Here is a 25,611-nt window from a genome sequence, read left to right as displayed (position 1 = left end):
GAACAATTTGATTGGAAAACTAACAACTAATCTTGCAGTTTCCATTTAATTCATTTCAAATAATCTAAATATTATTCTTAAGAGATCAAATTACCTGGAACCCCTCCTGGAACAGCTCCGACAAAGCCACCAGGTGCACGCCATGGCAGAGCTCCTGCTCCTCGCCATGGAAAGCCTCCTAGAAAGCCAGGACAGAAGGGTGCAATCATCATTATGAGACAGAAGATCATACTCTTGTTACCAACACACTGTGGAATTACAAAGACTGCCCGTCATGATACTTGAGTTGCTACTTTCATTTGCAATCTAACAGTGGAGCTTAATCAGAAGTTCATATAGGTTAAATTCCTTGAATTAATTCGTAGAAATGATCTTTAATGGGCAAGAAAGTTTATTCATTGTTTGGATAGCTTTTCCCAGATGGTTATGTTCTTACTTCTTGACCATGATCTTGATTAATACTTAAGAACTTAACATTCTTTCTACATCAAAATAATCCATTCATTCAATTTCTTTAGAACTCATAGTACCCATGCTGTGGATGTAACAGCACTCTTTTGCATCATGCTCAATCCCACTAACCAGCTCCTGACCTACTGCATTCTGTTCCTCAGGACCTCTTTATAAAACATATGAGTATTTGAAGTAAAAATGTTCATAAAGATTCTTTATGACTTCAAATTTCCAGCATCCGGTCGCCATTTGCTTTTATTTATCATGACTTCCTTGTGCTCCCATTTATTTATAAGCACCAGCTCCTGTGTGCATTTTTAACCACTTTCTAAATCTACTCTGCTCTCTACATCAATTTATGCTCTTTTAAGTTTACTGATTTATATTGATCATCATCCTTCCTACCAAAAGGTATCACACCACACTTCTCTGCATATTCCATCTAATTGAGCACACCCAATCCATTAGTCATCGCACAGCCTGAAGTCTATCACAATCCTACTCCCAGTTCAAAAGACTTCAAGTTTTGACACCTGAAAATGTTGGAATTGTGTACTATATGCCCATCTATAGATCCTTAATAAATGTAAAGAAAACCAATGATCTGGGGGATCTCCACTATATACATTTCTCCAGTCTAAAAAAAAACCTACCATTCAGCTATTTTGCATTAATGGTAGCACTGTATCATATTACAAATCTGCAAATTTTCTGGCAAGTCCATTTTGGCATTTTATCAAATACTTTTGCAACTTCATGAAACATCAACTTCATTAGCCTTCACAATCATCCCTTCCATCTTTAAAAAAAAACCCTCAAGCTAGTTTAATACTATTTGGATTTAACAAATTTCTGTTTCTTTATTTTCATTAATTTGCATTTGCCCCAGCATCTATCGTCCTGGATTATTGTTTTCCCACTACAGGGTTGGACTGTAGTTGCATGGCTTTTGTTAACACATTTTTAACATATTTAAGTTTTTTTTGTGATATTTACAAATCACCATCTTATTACACCATTTTCATGTCTAATAAGATTTGGCAGATGGTGGCCAGTGCCTCTGTAATTTCCACATCTTTTCGCATTCGCCTAAACTATCAATACCTTTTCTTACGTTCTGTGTTCTTTCCATAGCTTACTTTCCTGCCTACCTTGTGGCACCAGCAAATCTGGTAATCATAACTTCTGTCTCTTCATTTAAAGCATTTGCATAGTTTTCAACAGCTGAGGTCCCAGCCCCAATTCTTGTGCCTTATCACTTGCAATATATTGCCAATTTGAAAAAAGACTCATTTACACTTACTTTCTGCTTCTTGTTAGCCAGCAAATCTGTTACTTCTACACCATGAAATTTTATTTTCTACAGTAATCCTTACTGTAGCATCTTACCAAATGCCTTTTGGAAATCTAAGTACAGTGAATTTCTCAGTTCACTGTCTTCCACAGTACATGCTATCTTCTCAAAGAACTCCAATCATTTGTTTGAATATGACTTCAACTCCATAAAACCACGTTGACTTACCTTTGCATACCTTAAAATTATCCAAGTGCCCTGATATATCTTTAATAATAGCTTCTAAATTGTTTCTCTATGATAGATGTTAAGCCAACTAGCTTGTAGTTCCCTGCTTCCTGTCATCTTCCCTTTCATGAATTTAGATGGTACATAATGAGAAAATCTCTGGTCTGGTTATTCTGCATGTTGGCTTTGCTCTCTTTCACCCTGAAGCTAATTGTTTCATGCTGCTACCATGCAGTATCAACACCGGTGGTATTTGGCACTGACAGAATGCTGCTGTCAAGCCAAAAAATGCACTCTGCCTATCACAAAATGAGTAACGTTGTGCAGTATATGAATTTCAATGCCATTGTAATGCCAGGTAAGTAGGACATAGGAATGTAGGAATATGTGAAGAATTGCACTGAAAACTAATTCAGAACTATCATTTGGGGCTCATACTATGGCACACTTACAGATTCTCGAAAGATACATAAGTTAAATAAAAAAAAGGGCTCTGTGAATTAACCTACTTTTATAAACAACTCAGGCCACCCAATCCAAACATGACCACTATGTGATGAGGGCTCTTCAAAGCCCTATTGTTTGGAGACAGAAAGAATGCACTGCACCTGTTTCAAATCAACAAACTAGATCACAGCTATTCACTGGTTCTTTCTCAGGGCAATGTTATGACCAGTATTAACTTGTCTGCTTTGAAATATAAACAAACTCTGGCAGTTAACAGTAAATCATCATTAACTGCTGCATTTTTCATGGCAACATGAATAGTAAAGTCAACTGCCAATTAATTAGCACACCTCTCTCACATGCATAAATGTCATATTTCCTTTATTGGTATCTTTGAAATTGGCCTGATGATTCAACATGAAAAGCTTCAACAAAAAGTCTTTTTCAGCAATTTTCAAGGTCAGTATTGCCAAATGACTATCGAGAGATCTTTTATCACCTCAGGATCAAGGCTTATCTAAAACAAAACCTAAGCTTCAAACAGAAATTATTCACTTTAACAGAGAAAGATTCTACTGACTCTCCGAAAGAAAAAGGTTTTTTCATAAAATCATCATGAGAGAGGAGACCTCCAAGTGGTAGTTGAACCAACTTGATGTAGGATTGTAAATATAGGACTAATGTGATACTTTGGATTGAGTAATATAGGATTTTCATGTAGGATTGAATTAACATAGGATTGTAAATAGAAATTCAGGTTGGAAAAATTATTGGTCACAAGTAAAGAAACGCGCAGCAGGTCAGGCAGCATCCAAGGAACAGGAGAATCGACGTTTCGGGCATAAGCCCTTCTTCCTGAAGAAGGGTTTATGCCGGAAACGTCGATTCTCCTGTTCCTTGGATGCTGCCTGACCTGCTGTGCTTTTCCAGCAACATATTTTCAGCTCTGATCTCCAGCATCTGCAGTCCTCACTTTCTCCACAAGTAAAGAAAACCTGGATGTGATGAATAGAATGCTATAGATGCCAGCTTGCCAGCAAGATTGCATGCTAGATTTGTTGCAGTGGGCGAGAATGTTGATTCTGAGGCACAGGGAAGGCAATGTTCTAGTGGTATTAATACAAGACTATTAATCCAAAAACTCAGCGAGTGTTCTGGGGACCCATGGCAATTGGTGAATTTGAATTTAAGAAGAAGAATCTGGAATAAAGAATCCATTGACGTCTGTGAAACTATTGTTGTTCTGGTTCAATAATGTCCTTCAGGGAAGGAAACCTTCCATCTTCATCTGGTTTAGCTTACATGTGACTCCAGATTCACAGCAATCACTCTCTAGGCAATTAGGGATGTGCAATAAATGCTGGTGTAGACAGCAACCCCCTCATCCCATGAATGAAGGCTTTAACCAAGAAATATTCAATGCACTGAGCAACCTAACATGACCTAACCAACAGTGCCATAGAGGATTAAGGAACGCAGCTCCATTTCCCCTAATGGCTAAGCACAGACCATTAAGATTAAAAAAATGGTCCAAATCGCATAAGTATAATTGTGCTGCCCACAAAGTAGCCTCATTTGGAAACTTCCCTTCAAGCTCCAATGTCAACGATAGCAATTAACGTGTTGGCCACTGAAGTTCAGGTAGCTATCATTGACCCTGAGGCTTATGGTGACAGCTGCCTTCAGGGTATCACAGTAGTCCTGTATTTTGTTCATACACTGCGCTGCAAGAGCACAGAGGTGAAGACTTGGGCAACTGGCTGCTTTCACTCTGTAACTGCAACAATTATATAAATGGAAACACAATATGTGTAAACAGACTGTATTACAAAACCTGTAACAATAAATCTTCACTCAATTCATCTCAATAAACCTAAAGTATTAATACTGCAAGATCAAATTACCTGGACCAACTCTACCTCCTGGACCTAGTCCTGGTACACCACCTAGAATGCCAAATCGGGAGAGTTATAATCAATAGATCTCAAATAAACTCAGGAGAATTTATTATAAATGAGAGACATTACAGTATCACTAAGGTTATCTGTTGCAAGACTTAAAACGCTGCTTTCAATTGCTATAAAGGTATTTCATAAATACTGCAGTACCGCTGCTCGGCAGCTTATGAAATCTGGCCAAAAGTTCAGAGATTTCATTTTGTGAACTTAATTAGCAGAAATTATCTTTGCTAATGAGGCAAATATATAGCCAATTTTTAGATGAGTTGCAGTCATGCAAATCATGTTAGAATAAGAAACTATGGAAATGCATGTGGGCCAGAATCAGAGATGGCTGGTACTCTAGTTTGTTAGTTGCCCTATCTGATGATGTCCCTGACTCTACCACACCTCAGGGCCATTTTTGAGAGGCAGGATGAGGGCAAAAGATAACAGCGCTATTTGCCTTCATGCAGCAGATTTATTAGGGACCTACTACAGAATTTTCCAGTCAGCATTCAGGTCTGCCCACTCCAGTAGAGTAAGTGGCAATGCTCCAAGCAAGCCTAGGGTATCTTCTGGCCTGTCTGGACCAGTTACATGCCCCTGCTGTACAATGTTATCCTTTCTACTCATTTATAATGATTTCTGATTGTAACCAGCAGGGATCTCAATGTCATGTGTATTTTGTTCCTCTTAATGCAAGCCTGTAATATTTATATTAGATATGTATCCTAATTGGAGCAGGTGCTCTGTTTGTGATGCACTCCATTTACAAACATACTGTAGCAGCTTGCTATCCCATATTTGTGCTTGACTCAAATTTTCTGAATTCATTTACAAATTTCTAATGCAGTTACATATTAAAAGCATTTTGAAAATCCAAATATATTACATCTACTGCATTCCCTCCATCTACTCTTTGATACTTCAATAATTGAGTAAGGTTAGTCAAAAATGATCTTTGTTTTTGAAATCTTCTGACTGTTTTTTAATAACCTATTGTATCTTAATTTTGTTCCATTGTACATTTCAGAAATTTTTCATTATCTTCCCACTACTGGTGTTAGTAACAGGTTCATAATAACTTTGAAGCATTATATCTCCTTTTAAATAAATATATACTTTAGCTGTTCATTAGCTCTCTGATACCATTCACCTTACTAATGAATTTTCATATATATTTAGTAGAACCGCTGCTATTGCTTCCCTAGTTTCTGTTTGCATGCAGGATATACAATCTACCTTTCTGAATTTGGTCAGTTTGTTTTCAACCTCATGTTCCTAAAATAATTTCTTAGGAGATTATGCACTCAATCACTCTTGTAAATGCTGAACTGAAATAATTATTCAATTTTTATATCATTTTGGTGTCAATTTATGTTATGCTCTCCTGATTGTCAGTTGTGTGTCTGAAAAATGTCTTTCAAAAAATTCCTTAATAACTTAATTTTGTAGCTCTCCTTTGCTTTGCTAATTGTTTTGCTGACTTATTTTTTCACTATTCATAGTCCCTTTAATTAACTTCTCATTGACCGTTTATGTTCCTATTGTGTACCTTTTCCTTCAGTTTCAATTTTATTCAGTTTTTTTATCTTCCATGGTGTTTTGCTTTTCGTTAATGTGTTATAGTTAACAAGTGAATATTTCTACTGAATGTTATTGATCACTCTCATTCTCTCAAAAGTACATATTTTCCAACATATTACTTTGATTTTCCTGAATTATGTCTTTATAATGGTATTAAGTAATCACACTGCCATAAATGAACTCTTCTTTTAGAAACTGTAATAACTCAGGAAACCTGACTTTGAAATGAACATCATTTATTGTCAAACACCGAAATAGAGCCACTACTCATAGCATACATTGGCTTGTCCCAGCCTGGGACAGACAGTTCAGCAGATTTATACTTGGGTCTGTTTTTTTTTCTCTCTGGAATGGGTGGGACTTGAACGCAGGCCTCTTGGCCCAGGAGTAGGGAAACTACTATTGCACCAGAAGAGAGCCCCTTGGGTCTTCTTGCACATTTCTATAAATGAGCTATATTGTGAGATGCTCATCTTCCAGGACCCATTAGAGGTTCTAGAAGATGAGCATCATGGTACATTTCTTTTCATAAAACTTACACCAATTGCTGACTTGCATCCACCCATTTAATTTGTATGTTTTACTCTTTCTTCAATATTTATTTCAAGTCAAGAGGTCAATCCATAACCTTTGCTAACCTTGCATACCATTCACTCGGCACTTCTGGCTGAAGACTGTTGCAAATTCTAGTTTTCTTGGCTTACCTTCTGCATCTGTGATCGCTTAGAGTGGTTCTACACACACACACACCCCTAACATATTGTCTATACTTATATTGCTTTTATGTTATTCAAACTATACTTAAATGCCTATGCATGTAAGCATTAATTTATAAGGATACTCATCAAGTATGTACCTCTTCATCCAAAACCATGGCTTCAGGCTATTCCTTTTATTTAAAATCTGTTCAGATATGTAATGAAACAGTTTTGACTCAGGTAGGACTTGAAACTGGACTTTTTTTTTTAGCTCAGAGATAGAGTAATATCAGACATGACCTTCATAAATATACCTTTTTAAAGAAACAAAATGATTCCCCAGTTACTTCTCACCACCCGTGTACAATTAAGTATGACTAAAATACAATTAATATGCGAGATGATTTTCCTAGTGTAATTAGTAAGCATGAAATATCAAATTATTTTATACTTTCACAAATTACAAGCTTCGCAAAACATACCTCCATATTTTGCAGCTTTAGCAGCTGCATATCCATCTGTAACAGAAGACTATAATATTTATAATACAGCCAATAGCAGTAATATGCAGAATAGAACAAAGAGTTTCATTATGATGAACTAAGACTTAACTTGAGTTAAATTCTATTTCTTAAATACTCAAGCTTCCCAATTTGGACAGCTTGCAGATTGCATTAAGAAGCAACAATTTTTTTGCAAAAAATAAATAATTTTTTTCATGACTACTGGAACAAATTTTAAGATTGGCCTGCAGGGCCATTTATTTGATGGAAACATTATGCTTATTAACTTAAGTATAGTAACCTTTAAGATCAGAAAGAAAACAAAGAAGAAAATAATGCTATTTGCCCATGACAATCTTTTCCTTACAGCATTTGCAATTTACCTTAATTACATTGGCATGCTTTCCTTTATTGGTCAGAGTATTGAGTACAGGAGTTGGGAGGTCATGTTGCTGCTTTACAGGACATTGGTTAGACCACTGTTGGAATATTGCGTGCAATTCTGTTCTTCCTATCGGAAAGATGTTGTGAAACTTGAAAGGGTTCAGAAAAGATTTACAAGGATATTGCCAGGGTTGGAGAATTTGACCTATAGGGAGAGGTTGAATAGGCTGGGGCTGTTTTCCCTGGAGCGTCAGAGGCTGAGGGGTAACCTTATAGAGGTTTATAAAATCATGAGGGGCAAGGATAGGATAAATAGACAAAGTCTTTTGCCTGGGTTGGGGGAAGTCCAGAACTAGAGAGCATAGTTTAGGGTGAGAGGGGAAAGATATAAAAGAAACCTAAGGGGCAACGTTTTCATGCAGAGGGTGGTATGCATGTGGAATGAACTGCCAGAGGAAGTGATGGAGGCTAGTACAATTGCAACATTTAAAAGGCATTTGGAAGGGTATATGAGTCGAAAGGTTTGGAGGGATATGGACCAGGTGCTGGCAGGTGGGACTAGATTGGGTTGGGAGATCTGGTCAGCATGGACGAGTTGGACCGAAGGGTCTGTTTCTGTGCTGTACATCTCTATGACTCCCTATGACAATAGTCTAATCATTTCATGTTCTGTTTTATGTCATTAAAGCTAGTGCATTCAAAAAGAACAGAACCAAGAGAGAAAACTGTCACACAAAATAGATCCTGTTAGATTTTGGAGCACTAAGAAGCTTGCTAAACTAAGGTTCAAAGGCTCCCAAATAGATATTTCAGCAAACCTTCCTACCAAATCCGAAGTAATCCTGAATAATTACAGACACAAACTATGTATGTGGCCATAGAGTTTGAGGTTTGATTATTTATAGTTGTTAAAACTATGAACTCATTTAGTTTCAACCATTTATCAACATTCTAACTCCAATTATGTTGATTCCATTATAATCTAAATAAGGAGGGAATAACATTTTCAAATCCTCCACTGTTTAATATGCTTAAGGATGAGACAAACACATTCTTGGTTTCTCAGGGATAAAGGGACATAGAAAGGAGAAGGGGAATTGGAGTTGAAGTCAAAGATAGCCATATTGATACTGAATGGGCTGCATGGTGGATGGGCTATACAGTCTTTCCCTGCTCTTATTTCTTTCATTCTTATGACAACCTTAGAAATTGACATGCATAACTCACATTTTTGAAATGATTGCAAAAAAATCATAAATTGAAATGATTGAATCAATGGGGGAAGTCAATTTGCATTGAGAAAGATCCACAGAAACAAAAGGTGAATCAGTAGTTTCTTTCTTTGGTTTTGCTGGTTGAATAAAGACAACTCCCTGTTCTTCATTAAATGGTATCATTGAAAATTCTAAACAATATGCTCACACACAGTTTACAATATCATCAGAAAAATCACTTAGCACAAAATACCAATTTTCCCAAAGAAAGGGGAATTCTTATTGATTGTCTGAAAAATAATGAACCACCTATTTTGTTAGCATAATTATATGAGAAGTTAACTCCAAATGGTAGCCAGACCTACACAAGCCCAGAAGAATTATACCATTGCTCGAGCAGCTGGATAAGATATTACAGTACCAAATTGCCAGAGTGGGAAATTAAATGCCAGCTATTTATGCTAAATTTAAATATTGCCTTTGAGGTCCAAGCTGAGGAAAGATGGCTGATTGGGAAAAATGGTGGCACGCTGGGCAAATTGACATGTTTGCTCATAATGCTGCATCTATTAAGGTTACATTTACAGAACTGAGACAATATTTTCCAATTTTAACCAACCAATCTGTTCCATAAATATGACCATGCTGTGCAACATGAAGGGGCCTCTTATTGCAGTTTCCAAACAACAGCTCAGATGACTACAATGGCTGCTAATATTGGTACCATCTTGGTTCTGGAGCCCCATGATGTCACAATTCTCCTACACTCTGGGCACAGTGACCCATAGCAATGTTAGGAGACAGAATGAGGAGAGTAGCCAACAAGTCCATTGATTAATAAAAGGTGAAAAAGGACAATTATAAAACTAAAATTTCTAATAGAACACATTGCAAAATTAAAAATAGTAAAAATTACTTATTTAACTTATTTAAATTAATCTAAAAATGTTACTCCTAAGAAATTGAATGTGCTGCACCACCTCCTGGAATGTATCCACGTCCACCAACTGGAACTTGACCTGGTACACCTCCTGGAATGATAGAACAGGAAAGCACTATCATTAGATGCCATATAACCCCAAACAGAAGAACACAGTTTTGATCATAGAAGACATTCTCTTTGGCAACATCTCATCTCATGAAGTGATGTGATTTGTGCCTTACAAAAGCAAAATATCATAGATGCTGGAAATCTGAAACAGAACTAAAGAAAAGCTGGAAATGCTCAGGTCAGACAGCATTTCTGGAGCAAAAAATAGTTAACATTTCAGATTAACATAAGTTTTAACCAGAACAAAGGAGAGATAGAAACATTTTAAGCAAGATTTTGAGTTGGATGATGGTGAGGGGAGAGGAAGAACAAAAATGAAGGTTTTGTGTGATAGGCTGGAGGTCAGGTGAGATTAAATAACAAAAGATTTCATTGTGGAAAAAGGATGAGCAGAGCAATTTAAGAAAGAATGTTGAGCAATTTATGACTATTACTGCCTCTGTTGCCTCATGTCTTTACTCAGTTTCTTGCTTGCAGACTCTATTGATTCCATCCTTTCCTTATATAGGTTTTAATCAGAAACTTATTCACAGGAGCAGCAACATTTAACCTTGATCCAAGTTTAGAATTGGAAACATTGTTTTTCTTCATGTCAAGAAATTTTCTTGTTGTTTTATTCTGGTCAAGGCCCTTGAAATAAAGGTCTGACAGGTAATCCTGACGCTGTACGTTCTGAGAATGTATGTTATTCAATTTCTTGTCAAGGCAGCAACTTCTTTAAAGCTAAATTGCACAATATATTTTTTCTTCCTGTATCGCTTCAGTGCTGTTAGCATATGGTTAAGTGAGACTTCCCAATAGTAATATTCTATACTAAATAATACATTTAATTAATCACCTTCTATACCTGTCAATACATTATTCCAACGAATATTCAATGCTTAAAAAAAATCAGTTAATGCTTTCATAAAAAGATAATAGTAAAACCTACCTCCATATTTAGCAGCTTTAGCTGCTGCTGCAATTCCATCTGCAATGAGAAGGATAGATAAATTATGGCAGTGCAAAGACCTGCTACATACAAAGTGGATAATTAGTAATTTTTATGCAAATCATCAGGAATCTGTCATTCCAGATGTTACTGTATAATAATCTTTAGGATCAGGAAAAAAAGATTAAAATAGACTACTTGCTCATTAATTCCTATTGCTTACATAGAGAATATAGAGATAATTTTATCGTTTATTAGATGGCACACAACTGGTTGTAGTCAAAAAATAAGTTGAAGTTGAAAAAGCAAGTGTCTCACAAAATAGATCCTGAATCAATCCTGATGCACTCTGGTCTTACAGATAAGCTTGCTGAACAATGTTGCTTTTGCCTCCATTGGTTTGGACAATGAATAGATATTCCTAGTTTAACAGATATTCTAACAAACTTTGCCTAGCTCATATTAATTAGTCTAGTACCTGAACATTTGTTTATAAGAGATTGATAGGGCTCTCGTGATGGAGTAGTGCTGCCCCTACCTCTGAGATAGAGAACTGGATTCAAGTCCCACCTGCTCTGAATATATGTAATAATATAATTTAATAGGTTGATTAGAAAGTATCTCTGAGGGATTGGTGTATGAAATAACTCTACCAAGGCCAGTGTCCAACCTCACTATCAAACCAGCAGACAAGGGAGGAGCGGTAGTAGTTTGGCGCACCACCCCAACCTCACTATCAAACCAGCAGACAAGGGAGGCGCGGTAGTAGTTTGGCGCACCACCCCAACCTCACTATCAAACCAGCAGACAAGGGAGGCGCGGTAGTAGTTTGGCGCACCGACCTCTACACCGCTGAGGCCAAACGCCAGCTCGCAGATACCTCCTCCTACTGCCCCCTTGACCATGACCCCACCCAACAATGCCCTCAGTTACTCTTTCCAGAACATAGAATTCAGGTCAGGAACAGTTACGGTCCCAACACTGACCCCTGCAGAACTCCATGCATCACTAGCTGTCATCCTGAAAAAGACTCCTTTCCACTACTCTCTGCTTCAGCCAGTCAGCCGATCTTCAATCCATGTCAGCACTTTGCACTTAACACCCTGGGCTCTTATCCTATTTAGCAGCCTCCTGTCTGGAACCTCATCCAAGGCCTGAGGTTAGAAAACCAAATAGATCAAGGCCACTAGCTCTCCTTTGTCTAATTTGCTTGCCAGCTATGACCTCCCCTTGACAAAGCCGTGCTGACATAGCTCTATTTTACCGTGCACTTCCAAGTACTCCACCATCTCATCCTTCCTAATGAACTCGAAAATCTAAGCAAAGACCAAGGTCAGGCTAACTGACCTTTAGATTCCAGTCTTCTGCCTCCCTCCCTTCTTAAGCAAGGATGTTACATTACCCATTTTCCAGTCCGCCAGGACCCTCCATGACCCCTCTAGCGATTCCTGAAAGATCACCACCAATGCTTCTACAATCTCCCTCAGAACTCTGGGGTGTAGTGAGAAACTGTATAAGGCATGAGCAGGTAGGAAAAAAGTTAAGTTTATGGTTGCTTGACAAAGGCTCAGGTGGCATGACTTTGACCAGTTAAGAACTTACAGTAAACAATGAGGTGTTGGAGGCAAGGGTAGTGGGTTAACAAGGTGAAAAGCATACATTACGTAATGCCAGTTAACAAGGTTAAGAACATCTACTGTACAATGCCAGATGGATTAATCTTTACTGTTGACGCTCACTGATTGTATCGGTCACCCAATCAATATTGATGTTGCCTTATCTGGATGCTGCTCCCTGTAAGTGACTACATAATTCCTTAAGAATCTGCTGTTCAAAAGACGACAGAGAACTCATGTCTCTATGCACGAGCGATCATTCTCTCTCCCTCCAGGGCATGGAATAAAAATGAAGGAGGTAAAGCCGTACTGTGTCTCAGTGTTTGCTTCGACTGATACCGGGATAGGGAAACTGGATGACAATAGTCCATCTGGTCTGGGTGATTTATTCACCTTCAGACCTTTCAGCTTCCTCACACCTTGTCTTCAATGATGGCCATGTGTTGCTGGAAAAGTGCAGCAGGTCAGGCAGCATCTAGGGAACGGGAGAATCGACGTTTCGGGCATTAGCCCTTCTTCAGGAATGGGGAGAGTTGGTCCAGCAGGCTAAGATAAAAGATAGGGAGGAGGGACTTGGGGGAGGGGCGTCGGAAATGTGTTAGGTGGAAAGAGGTCAAGACCCCAGTCTGACCTATCACCCTCACCTTGACCTCTTTCCACCTATCACATTTCCGACGCCCCTCCCCCAAGTCCCTCCTCCCTATCTTTTATCTTAGCCTGCTGGACCAACTTTCCTCATTCCTGAAGAAGGGCTAATGCCCGAAACGTCGATTCTCCTGTTCTCTAGATGCTGCCTGACCTGCTGCGCTTTTCCAGCAACACATTTCCATCAGTGTACCATCACCAAGTCACCCTTTATTTACACATTAAACAGTCCATGAATTTAAAACTGCCTCACTCAGAATCAGGTACCAGAAATACTAACACTCATCTTTTTATGTCAGCCAGCGCTTTCTGATTGGACCAGATTAACTGCCCCAATCATGGAACTCATATTCTATGACGTCCAGCTGGCTGACCTTGTTACAATCACCACATCTCTCCCGCTCTGATTCTGTGACATAGGCTGATTCTTTCACTTGGAGAGCCTCATGAGGTCTTACTGGGTACTGTTCCTCCAACTCAGCATCCAGTACAGGCTGCATGCAAAACACAGGAACTTGCTTCTTGTACAGAGAGCGCCTTGGTAGAATTTCATTTTTTTCTTCTGGTGACAAAGGTGTTGAGGTGATTACTTCCATCATGTCCATCTCAGATTTTGAGGACTCAACAATGCTTGAGACAGAGGGTGAATCCATGGGTTCTGGCAGCATTTGATTGTTTCAAGGGGCAAGGATTGTTATGCTTCCACAACATTTGTAAAGTTGCAGCTCATGTATGGTCCATATGCTTCTTCAGGACCATTGCATTTAACCAAACTTTATATGTCACTGGTCCTGACCTTGTGTCGACCATATGTCTTACTCATGAGGGACCATTTCTGTGATTCTCACTAACTTCGTCCCTTGTATCAACCTGTCTCCCTCACTTGGCCAGATCTTGTGGCTGGCAATGGCACTCCTGATGCTGTTTCACTCATCACCACACACCCCCACCCCCACCAGTTTGCTATCTGGTCAGGCTGTAGGCTGTTTCTTCAAGTCAGCCTTCAATGGTTGGACTGCTCTTTTTGCCAGGTCATTGGATGACGGGTGGTATGGAGCTGTCCTTATATGTTGAATCCTATTCGACTTTAAAAAAATAACAAAATTCCCTGCTGGTAAATGATGGTTTGTAATCTATGCCCAATACTTCCACATTTGAGGAATGGAACCTACGCACATCCAACCACTTTGAGTTGGTGTCTACAATGACTAAGAAGATTAAGCCCACGAAAGAACCGGGATAGTCGACATGCAAACGAGTCCAAGGTTTATCCAGCCATTTCCACTATATTGGAGAGCTGCTGGTAGTAATTTGTATCCTTTTTGATACTCTGGGCACTGGCCCACCAACATGGCTATGCCTACATCCAACCTGGCCATATCTTCATTTTGGAGATCTCTGGATGGCCCTGGTGGAGTTCAGCCAGTATTTGACAGTGACCTTTACTTGGGGTAATCACTCTTGTTCTCCATAATAATATGCCATCCTCTATGGTGAGTTGGTCTCTCCAGGTCCAAAAAGATTTCAATTCTAGTTGTGACGGCCCTTTCTCCCATCAACACCAGTTGTTTCAGCTTTGAAAGGATCTTTCTGTGTTCAAAGTTTGATATTGTCAGCTGTGACTGGGAGCGTGTCCAGAAAATTTAATATCATTACAGACTCCTCCACTGGTGGTACCACCTGCGGTACATCTGCTAATAGGAGGTGGCTCAATGCATCCACATTTGCTACTTTACCTCCAGGATTATAACTTGTAATTATAAGCACTGAATATTAGCTCCCACTGCTGAAGCTATGAGCAGCACTGCCTTGTCATCCTTAAGCAGACCAAGTAGGTGTTTGTAGTCTGCAATTATCACAAATCTTTGCCCATAAAACTACTGGTGGAACTTCCTGACTCCAAATATGACCACCAATCTTTCTTTTTCTATCTGGGTGTATTTACATTCTACATTAGCCAAAGTCCTGGATGCTAATATCACCCTGATGCCATATGAGGAGGCAATGCATGTCAATACCAAATCTTTCTTGGAATCATAATGTGCTAATACCTTGGAAGATGATAGCTGTTTCTTTACTTCATTGAAAGCTAGGGATTGTCTAATTGACCATTTCCAAAGCTGATCCCTTTTTTAGGTGATGTAAAGGTGCCATGATGGATGCCAGATTATGTATGAAATTTTCATAATAACTTACCAGTCAAGAAATGGCCAAAGCTCCTGAACAGACAGGGGAGCTGGGGCACATTTTATTGCTCTCACTTTACCTTCTAACGGGTGTAACACCAGTCTTGTTGACTCTGTAGCCCAAGAAGGTCACTTTGGGTGCCTGGAACATGCATTTTCCCCTTCTTAGGCAACATGCTTGCCTTGGAAAAATATCTTAGGACTATACCCAAGTTCTCTAAGTGTTCCTTATTAGTTTTTCCTTCAATTAAGACATCATCCATGTAAGTGACGACGTGAGGTAGACTTTGCAAACACATCTCCATCATCCATTGAAAAATTGAACTGAAAATGGCAGTCTCATAAATTGGTACAAGCCCTTATGGGTATTAACAGTAGCATACTTTTGGGAATCTCAGTCAAAACACATTTGCAAGTAGGCATGGCTCAAGTCCAGCTTCATAAAAGACATAAGCCCTGCCAGCTTTGCATATAAATTCTCTATCCAAGGGATTGGGTATTTATCCAGCTGCAAAAAGAGATTTACCATTTGTTTAAAATCCCCAGAAAGGCAAACCTACCTGTCAGGCTTCAAAAGCAGTACAATGGCTGCTGCCCATTCTATGAATTGGACTTGTCTGATGATTCCATCACTTTCCAGATTTCTGATTTCCACCTCTACTTTTGACTGAAAGGTAACTGGAAGGGGTGGGCCTTGCAGAATTGATTCCTGGTCAGCTTGTGTCATGGCCTTGGCTCCTCTGATAGAAAGTGAGGACTGCAGATGCTGGAGATCAGAGCTTAAAAATGTGTTGCTGGAAAAGCGCAGCAGGTTAGGCAACATGAAAGGAACAGGAGAATCGACGTTTCGGGCATAAGCCCTTCTTTAGGAATGAGGAGGGTGTGCCAAGCAGGCTAAGATAAAAGGTAGGGAGGAGGGACTTGTGGAAGGAGCGTTAGGAATATGCTAGGTGGAAGGAGGTTAAGGTGAGGGTGAGAGGCCGGAGAGGGGGTGGGGGTGGAGAGGTTGGGAAGAAGATTGCAGGTCAAGAAGGCGGTGCTGAGTCTGAGGGTTGGGACTGAGAAAAGGTGGGGGGAGGGGAAATGAGAAAGCTGAAGAAATCTAGATCTTCAGGGAAAACGTCTTGGTATTTAATTCGCACGGGAAGCCACTTTCTAAATGAAAAATGTTGAGCCAATCTACGTGAATCTCTTGCAATCAATATTGTTCTCTCAGTAAGTTTGGGCCTGAGCTTTATACTACAACCACTGGTAACTGAAACAGCTGCTCTTCATAAGAGACTGAACCCAAAGTTGTACCCTTAATCTGTAAAGTTACCCCGGTATAGGTTCTCAGCTGAGCTGAGGTCTTTCACAAAGTTAAGGGCTACTGTCCTCAGAAAATTTTATTAAAAACTACTTTTGTGATTATTGATATGACTGTGCTGGTATCATCCTTCATTAGAATTGAATAATCATTTAACCTGACGTTTACCTTGATTGGTTCTGATTTTGTTGTTAAGCAATTTAACAGCTCCAAACCAAACATAGGTGGACTTTCAAGGGCATGAACACTCTTGGAGAGCCTCCTTGGTACCTGGTCTATGAGTTACCTTACTCCATTTAGGTTCAATAGGACTTTCTTGCTGGCTCGGCAACAACTACAATGGCTTGCCAGCCAGGATCCTGAAGAAAATTTTAACTATTTGGCTGAGGCTAGACTTTGTTTGGGGTTTTGCTGTGGGCTGACCTACAGTCCCTCTGATCAAGATATGTCCTGAGTGAGTTTATGCAATCGCCTATACTAAAGTGGCGTTCCCCAAGCTCAGGCAGACTGGTAAGTGTGTCTGATTCCATTAGAAAACTCTGCAACTCAGACGCTTCACTTGCTCTATTTTCCAATGATAAAGCCAGTGGTAGTGCCTGTTGGAAGTCCAGTTGGGCTTCAGCCACTAGGTGTTTTTGAATAGTTACATTATTAATCCCACATACCAAATAGTCTTAAAGCATCTCATTAAAGATTACACCAAAGTCCACAGGCTTCTGATAGTCGTCTTAACCTTGTCAAAAATCCCAATAATGGATTACCTGGTTCTTGGATTGCTGAGTAGAAGTGGTAGCATCTCAGAATTAGAGAAGGCTTGGGTCATAATATTCCTTTACTATGTCATTCAATTCAGGAAAGGATTTAATATCCGGTGCAAAAGGAAAAGCTAGGCTACTAATGACAGAAAAAGCTGCAGCTCACAGGAGAATTACTCATTGTCTTTTGTCTGCCACAATGTTATTTGCCCTGAATAAATTACACAATCTTTGCACATACTGGGCCCAGTTTTTAATGAGTCAAGCTTCCCAAAATTCCTAAGATAATTATTGTGAACAACTTTCTTCAGGATCATGTTTTACTTCTGTCACCACTGAAATAACTGCACAAAAATCAATGTTCTATCACCAAGTCACCCTTTACTTACACATGAATAGTCCTTGACCTTTGTACTGCCTTGTTCAGAGTCAGGTACCAGATGTCAGCACTTCTGATGCTCATCATTTTGTACACATCAGACACGCCTCCCTGATTGGATCAGACTAACTGCCCCAATCAGGGAACTCATATTCTATGATGTCCAGCTGGTTGACCTTGTACAATCACTGCAGTGTATTTTGATGGCAGTTTAAAGGTTAATCATTCATATTCCATTAAACTTATACAGAATGACTAAGTAGCTACAACTAAATGGGTAGCCAGAAACCACTGTTTCCATCAACTCCAAATGATCTAATTCCATCACAATATCTTCAGAGGTGAGGCTAACGTTTGACATTTTACACACTCAGTCATCAAAGAACATCAATGTTGAAGTAACCCACAAATATGCCAACATTCTGATCTAAAGTGACAACCTAATAAAAAAAACTCAGATGAATGACATCTCCAGATAATAGAAATCTTTTCACAGCCAGATTAATTAGTTACAGAGCCATAGAGCAGTACAGCATGGAAACAGTCTAACTCATCCATGCCGACCAGATATCTTAAATTAATCTAGTCCTATTTGCCAATATTTGACCCATATCCCTCCAAACTCTTTCTATTCATTTAATAATCCACGTGCATTTTAAATGTTTAATTGTACTAGCTTCCTCTTCCACCACTTCTTCTGCCAGCTCATTCCATACATACAACATCCTCTGCATAAAAAGGTTGCCCGAAAGGTCCCTTTCAAATCTTTCTCCTCTCACCTTAAACTTATGCCCTCTAGTTTTGGACTACCGTACTCTGGGGAAAAAACCTCGACTATTCATCCTATCCATGCCTGTCATGATTTTATAAAGTCACTCCTCAGCCTCTGATGATCTAGGGAAAATATTCAGCCTCTCCCTGTAACTCAAACCCTCCAACCCTGGCAACATCCTTGTAAGTCTTTCCTCAACCCTTTTAAGTTTCACAATGTGCTTCCTACACCATGGAGACCAAAAATGAACACAGTATTCTGAAAGTGGCCTAACCAACGTCCTGTACAGTTACACCATGACCTCCCAACCCCTATAGTAATGCACTACCCAATAAAGACAAGCATACCACATGCCTTCTTCACTATCTGTCTAACTGCAACTCCACTTTCAAAGAAAAATGAGCCTGCACTCCCAGGTCTCTGTTTAGGAACACTCCACAGAACCTTCCACTAAGTAAATAAGTCATGCCCCCATTTGCCTTTCCACCTCACATTTACCTAAATTAAATTTCATCTGTCACTCAGCCCATGTGTTCAATTAATTGTTTCAGTTAATTCAGTGAACATATTAACCATTAACTAATTTACAGTATTTTGGTTAACTGGGTCAAACTGGATAACACAAAATGGGCATAAGGAGAGACATAACAATTTTGATAGTGAATTACAGTTGGAAAAGGCATGGAGCAAAGATATTGTGTAACATATTGAAAGGGGAAATTATTTGCATGGAGAAAGAGGGGTCAGGAGCTCAATTCTCCATTCTTCACAACAATTTGTTGATGGACCTTTTGTGGTGTACAGGACCATTGGAATCAAAAATCATAAAACCCAGAAAGGTTAAACAAAAAATACTGCCGTCATTCTTCACTAAGCTAGGTAAATTATGGTAAATGTGCAGGAGCTAGAGCAGAGAAAAAGACAGCACAGGTGCTGACTTGTCAGAGGTAGTGAGTGCATGATAGCCTTGCTCCCAGAGCTTGGATGCTGTCTCTGAGGCCAAGCCCAAGGAAGAAAGTTGATGAGCATTCATTGCACTGGCAAGTTGACAATGGGCTTGATCACAACGTTACAGAGCATGGAGGAGATTGACTGCATTTATAGTTTAACCTGAACAAAATGGAAATCTACAATTATATGTTAAAACATTTCAACAGATTGCATTGCAAAATTAGCAATGATGCTTCAATTCAGCTCATCATCATGAATCTAAAATGCTAATACTCAGTGGTCAATCTAGCTGAAAATTTTCCTGGAACAGTTCTTGATGCACACCATGAAGTTACCTCTGGCAGACCTCCAGAAATGCCAGAACAACTTACAACCATAAAATGCCAAATAAACCCATCAGATGATTGGACTTTTATTCCTGATGAAGGGCTTTTGCTCGAAACGTCGATTTTGCTGAAGCTCCTCAGATGCTGCCTGAACTGCTGTGCTCTTCCAGCACCATTGATCCAGAATCTGGTTTCCAGCATCTCCAGTCATTGTTTTTACCCTATTTAGATTGGTGGTCATGTCTTTTTGGAAATGCAATGTTTTGAGGATTCAACCACTGTATGCCTTTTTCAATTGTAATTCACTCTCAAAATGATTATGTTTCTCTATATGCCCATGTTGAGTTATCCAGTTGGACCCTGTTAACCAAAATACTGCAAATTAATTGTTTAGTACTTTTACAATTTTGCATGGGAATTTTATTCTCCTGTTCTATCCATATATTGAGATTTGAAACTAACATATAAGTATGCTATGTATGGAACATGAAAATAGTGCTTCAAAATGTAGTAGCAGTTGCATGTGGCATGTAACACCATGGAAGAAATTTATTTAACTCCTGAACATATTTAAGGCTCAATTAGACAGAGTTTTGATACACAGGGAAGGCACAATGCTAAAGGGTACAGCCTGAAAAGTGATGTTATGGATATATTCAGATCAGCCATAATTATGGTTGAACAGTAAAGGAGATTCAAGGGTCCAAAAGGCTTACTTCTCTTAGTTCTTATGCTCTTATGTAACAGATGGAAGGATCAGGACTCCTGACTAACTCACAATCATTCAGTGGAATGTACACAGGATGCCAACTTTGAGATATCTGCTTATTATAATGGTTATCATGTATAGCCTGCACTTCCTGAACAGTTTACAAACTTCATGCATCAGCATCAGGCCAAACATCATTACAACTTGGCATTGATTAAAAATAACCTGCATGTCTTAAAGAGATGTACATTCTACTTGAACATCTGCTGGGAGCTGCATCACAAATGAATCTGATATTGGATTGAGTGAAGAATGACTAACCATCTGGGAATGTAGTCATGCATGAAGATCTTGGTGAAGGAGTTGAAAAGGAGAAGTGATTGTCTATGTCTACCATTGCAGTAGGAGATACTCGAGAAGAAACATTTTGAAAGCAGATGGAAAATATAGTTGTAGAAGCCAATGACTTCGTTCTACAATAAGTATAATGTCAAGACCAGTGAATGCATCATCAAATGTTATTTTATGTATATTGTCAATAGCCAATGCCACTACTAGGACCGTATAAACAACAGGACATTCAATCCATCAAGATTGCTTCATCATTCAATTAGATCTTGGCTGATCATCTACCTCAATGTCACTTTGCCAGTCATTTTGAGATATCTATCAGTTCTGTCTTGAACATGTTCAATGTTGGAGCTTCCACAACCTCCTGGGGTTGTGAATTTGAAAGATTCATCACCGTCTGAGTGAAGATATTCTTCATCACCCCAGACTTAAATAGCTTACTCCTTAATCTGAGATTAGATTCCCTGGTTGTACACTCATCAACCAGGGAAGCATCACAGTTACACCTATCATGCCTTGGATATATTTTGTTAGCACTCATTCTTTGAAATTCTAGAAAGTACAGGATCAGTTTTCTAAATCGCTTCTCGTAACACAATCGTGCCATCTTGGGGAAGTTTTCATAATGTATATAATTTCGAAAGATGAATGAACCATATTATCTCTGAAGCCATCTGCTTCAATACTCTGGAAAGTAAGTGATTGCATCCAGAGGATTTATCAACCACAACCCAGTTAACTTTTCAATATTACTATTACTAATTTCTTTCAGTTCCTCAGTTTTACAAGTCCATCTGTCTCTGAACTCAAATAGGTTGAGTTAACCTCATTTATATTCCAATGATATGTTTCTCTATATCAGCAGTGAACCAGTCCAATTATATAACTTAATACACTGTCAGCAGAATCCCTAAGGCAGCACAGTTTTACCTTTGAGAGATTGCAACACAATAGTAGGTGTGGACCATGAGAGAGATCTCTGCTTCCTCAAACATCATGGTCTTGAAATGATAAATAAAACCAGACTACTTGAGCTTTCCTGCTACTAGAAATGTTGTGTAACTAACACTTCTTTCAAAGCGAATCTTGCCACACCTGTCCAGAAGATATCAAAAGTCAGGGTATTGGTACAAAATAGAACAATTGAGTAGATGTAAATCTCTGAACACAATTCTTACTACACACAGCTACCATGAACAACTCCCTGGTCTACATCAGAGTTAGGGTGTAATCCTTGAAGTTTTTTAATTCAATACAGTAATACTATTCTCAAAATAATGTCAGCCAAAGGACCTACTTAGTCTAAAACTGGCAGTTCGTCAACTTGATTGAGGACTTCCAGGCATTCACTTCCACAAAGTGCAAAAGCAGAACAGGACAGACTTTGAGACACATTCTATGCTGCACTGTCAACATCTGGAAAGCAAGCGTGGAGGCATGCTGATAGTGATGGAATCTGCACTGAAGCCAAGGCATATCAGTTTCATTAATTAAAAGACAGATCCAAGAGTGAAGATTCTGAATGAACTCAAAACTGCTGGAAGTCAGTGTTTCTGAACTAGACAATGTGCCAATGACTGTTGGTTACATCTTTTCCAGAATAATCACAGCGATTGTCTGAGCAATGTAGCCTGGGTTTTGAAAATTTAGACTTTTTATTAAGTTGAACCCAGCACCATGTAATGTTTTCAAAATTACATGTATGGATTTGTGATGTCGTTCTTTTGTTGATTTATGGATTAAAATATCATTCATGTGACATAAGGCCATAATACAATAAGAAATGTGAACAAGAACGAGCCATGTGATCCCTTGAGCTTGCTCTGCTATCATTAGGATTATAGTTGATGCAACATCCCTCACGTCCACTGTCCCATTCTTTCCCTGTAACCCTTGGTTCCCTTACTGATTAAGAATTTAACTATCTCAGCCTTAAAGATACACAAGGACTCTGCCCCCACAGTTCTCAATGGCAGAGTTCTAGTCACTCAAACTTCTTTTGAAGAAATTCCTCCTCATCCCAGTCTTAAATTAGTGTCCCTTTATTCTGAGACTATGTCCTCTGGTCCTAGACTCTCCCATGAATGGAAACACCTTCTCACCATTTATCCTCAAGAACTTTGTACATTTCTATGAGATCACTTCTCATTCTACAGCACTCTAGTGAGTTAAGAGTTCCAACCTGTTTGGCCTTTGCTCATAACACAATTCCTTCATAAGATTCTAGTGCACCTTATTTGAACTGCCTTCAAAGAAATCATATCTTTGCTTCAATAAGGGGATCAAAACTGCACACGGTATGGTTTCACCAGCAGCTGGTACATTTGAAGTAAGATTTCCCTACTGATATACTCCAATCCCCTCTAAATGAGGTCCAACAATCCATTATACTTTCTTAATTAACTGCTGCACCTTAATGCAAGCTTTGCATGTTTTGTACTCAAGTAGACCTAAGCCCCTTTGTGTTGCAGCTTTTTACAGTTTTCCCCATTTAATTCATGCAATTGTTTTGTTCTCCCACTCAAAATAAACATCTTCACACTTGCCCACATTATTTGCCATTGGTTAACTTTCTACCCACTTACTAAACCTGCTAATATCTCTGTTAACTTTGTATCCCTCTTGCAACTTGCCTTTCCACATATTTTTGTGTCATCTGCATGTATGTGTATTTGGTTACAGTACATTTGCTTCCTTTCTGTGGCCACATTGGTTGCATATGATACCTTCGACACTTCCTAATATTTTAGAAATCGTCTTTTAGAAAATTTCTGATGCAGATGTGATTTTAAAAGGTAGAGATAGTTGAAACAACAATATCCTCAGGATTGCTATAGTAGTTAGAAGTTTGGACTCCTTATCTATTGGCAATGGATAGGTTCCGCTGTTGTGGCCAGGTTGAAGACTGTGCGGTTCACAGTTTTAATTAGGTTCTCAACAATACTGGGTGTATCTGTCATTGCAATACATTTTTGATATCTGTCAAGTCATGTAAATTTAATTTTTTCACTCAATTTGGAACTAGTTCAGATAAAAGCGAGGTGTTGCATTTTGGGAAAGCAAATCTTAGCAGGACTTATACACTTAATGGTAAGGTCCTAGGGAGTGTTGCTCAACAAAGAGACCTTGGAGTGAAGTTCATAGCTCCTTGAAAGTAGAGTCACAGGTAGATAGGATAGTGAAGGAGGCATTTGGTATGCTTTCCTTTATTGGTCAGAGTATTGAGTACAGGAGTTGGGAGGTCATGTTGCGGCTGTATAGGACATTGGTTAGGCCACTGTTGGAATATTGCATGCAATTCTGGTCTCCTTCCTATCAGAAAGATATTGTGAAACTTGAAAGGGTTCAGAAAAGATTTACAAGGATGTTGCCAGGGTTGGAGGATTTGAGCTATAGGGAGAGGTTGAACAGGCTGGGGCTGTTTTCCCTGGAGCGTCGGAGGCTGAGGGGTGACCTTATAGAGGTTTACAAAATTATGAGGGGCATGGATAGGATAAATAGACAAAGTCTTTTCCCTGGGGTCGGGGTGTCCAGAACTAGAGGGCATAGGTTTAGGGTAGGAGGGGAAGATATAAAAGAGACTGAAGGGGCAACATTTTCAGGCAGAGGGTGGTACGTGTATGGAATGAGCTGCCAGAGGATGTGGTGGAGGCTGGTACAATTGCAACATTTAAGAGGCATTTGGATGAGTATATGAATAGGAAGGGTTTGGAGGGATGTGGGCCGGGTGCTGGCAGGTGGGACTAGATTGGGTTGGGATATCTGGTCGGCATGGAAAAGTTGGACCGAAGGGTCTGTTTCCATGCTGTACATCTCTATGACTCTATAATACTATAGCTGACCACCATATGGTCAATTCAGTAACTGGAGAAATAGCTTCTTGTTGAAACATCAGATTAGATTAGATTAGATTACTTACAGTGTGGAAACAGGCCCTTCGGCCCAACAAGTCCACACCGACCCGCCGAAGCGTAACCCGCCCATACCCCTACATTTACCCCTTACATAACACTACGGGCAATTTAGCATGGCCAATTCACCTGACCTGCACATCTTTGTGACTGTGGGAGGAAACCGGAGCACCCGGAGGAAACCCACGCAGACACGGGGAGAACGTGCAAACTCCACACAGTCAGTCGCCTGAGGCGGGAATTGAACCCGGGTCTCTGACGCTGCGAGGCAGCAGTGCTAACCACTGTACCACCGTGCCGCCCACAATCACTCTGATTTCATTTCTTACCCTTTTCAGAAGTGGGTGAGAGACATTCCTGCTGTAAACAAATAAATGTATTTGGCACCTGCCTTTTGTGTGATATAGTATGCAGTGTCTATACAGTTTTCCCTGATGTCTGAAGAATTTTGGAAATTAGAGTAGATTCCCTACAGTGTGGAAACAGGCCCTTTGGCCCAACTAGTCCACACCGACCCTCTAAAGAGAAACCCACGCAGACCCATTTCCTTCTGACTAATGCACCTAGCACTATGGACAATTTAGCATGGTCAATTCACCTAAGCTGCACATCTTTGGACTGCGGGAGGAAACCCGAGCACCCAGAGGAAAACCACGCAGACACAGGGAGAATGTGCAAACTGCACACAGACAGTCACCAGAGGCTGGAATCGAATCTGAGACCCAGGTTCAGTGAGGCAGCAGTTCCAACCACTGAGGCACTGTGGAAATTGTCTCATAAACGTACTTGTTCCTGTTTGTTGACTCGTTCCACTTTAAGGATGAGGTTCAGACCTATACATGCTTTCCTTCTTATCAGTGTGTATGGCTAGTTATGAATGTCAGACAATGTTTCTGAAATTCCTCTGCATTTGTGCCTTAAAACTGCATTCTTCAAATGGAATGTTCTAAATAGTCTACTCCTGCTCCAGTCTT

General features: G+C 39.5%; 1 protein-coding gene across 7 annotated transcripts in view; it reads right to left on the bottom strand.

Annotated features, from left to right (window-relative positions):
* Nucleotides 1-25,611, bottom strand: part of LOC122564109 (elastin-like) — a 286,762-nt gene that overhangs the window by 126,681 nt on the left and 134,470 nt on the right. For all 7 annotated transcript variants that reach the window (XM_043718676.1, XM_043718680.1, XM_043718675.1 and 4 more), the window contains exons 16-20: nucleotides 10,731-10,769; nucleotides 9,729-9,779; nucleotides 7,130-7,165; nucleotides 4,327-4,368; nucleotides 95-178 (exon numbers count right to left, since the gene is read on the bottom strand). In XM_043718676.1, coding sequence (XP_043574611.1) covers nucleotides 95-178; nucleotides 4,327-4,368; nucleotides 7,130-7,165; nucleotides 9,729-9,779; nucleotides 10,731-10,769 — 252 coding nt within the window. The remainder of the gene's footprint in view (nucleotides 1-94; nucleotides 179-4,326; nucleotides 4,369-7,129; nucleotides 7,166-9,728; nucleotides 9,780-10,730; nucleotides 10,770-25,611) is intronic.

This window comes from Chiloscyllium plagiosum, chromosome 28 (assembly GCF_004010195.1).
Source record: "Chiloscyllium plagiosum isolate BGI_BamShark_2017 chromosome 28, ASM401019v2, whole genome shotgun sequence".
NCBI lineage: Eukaryota > Metazoa > Chordata > Chondrichthyes > Orectolobiformes > Hemiscylliidae > Chiloscyllium > Chiloscyllium plagiosum.
The sequence above is the reverse complement of the archived record's forward strand: the minus strand, read 5'-3'. Positions and strand labels throughout refer to the sequence as shown.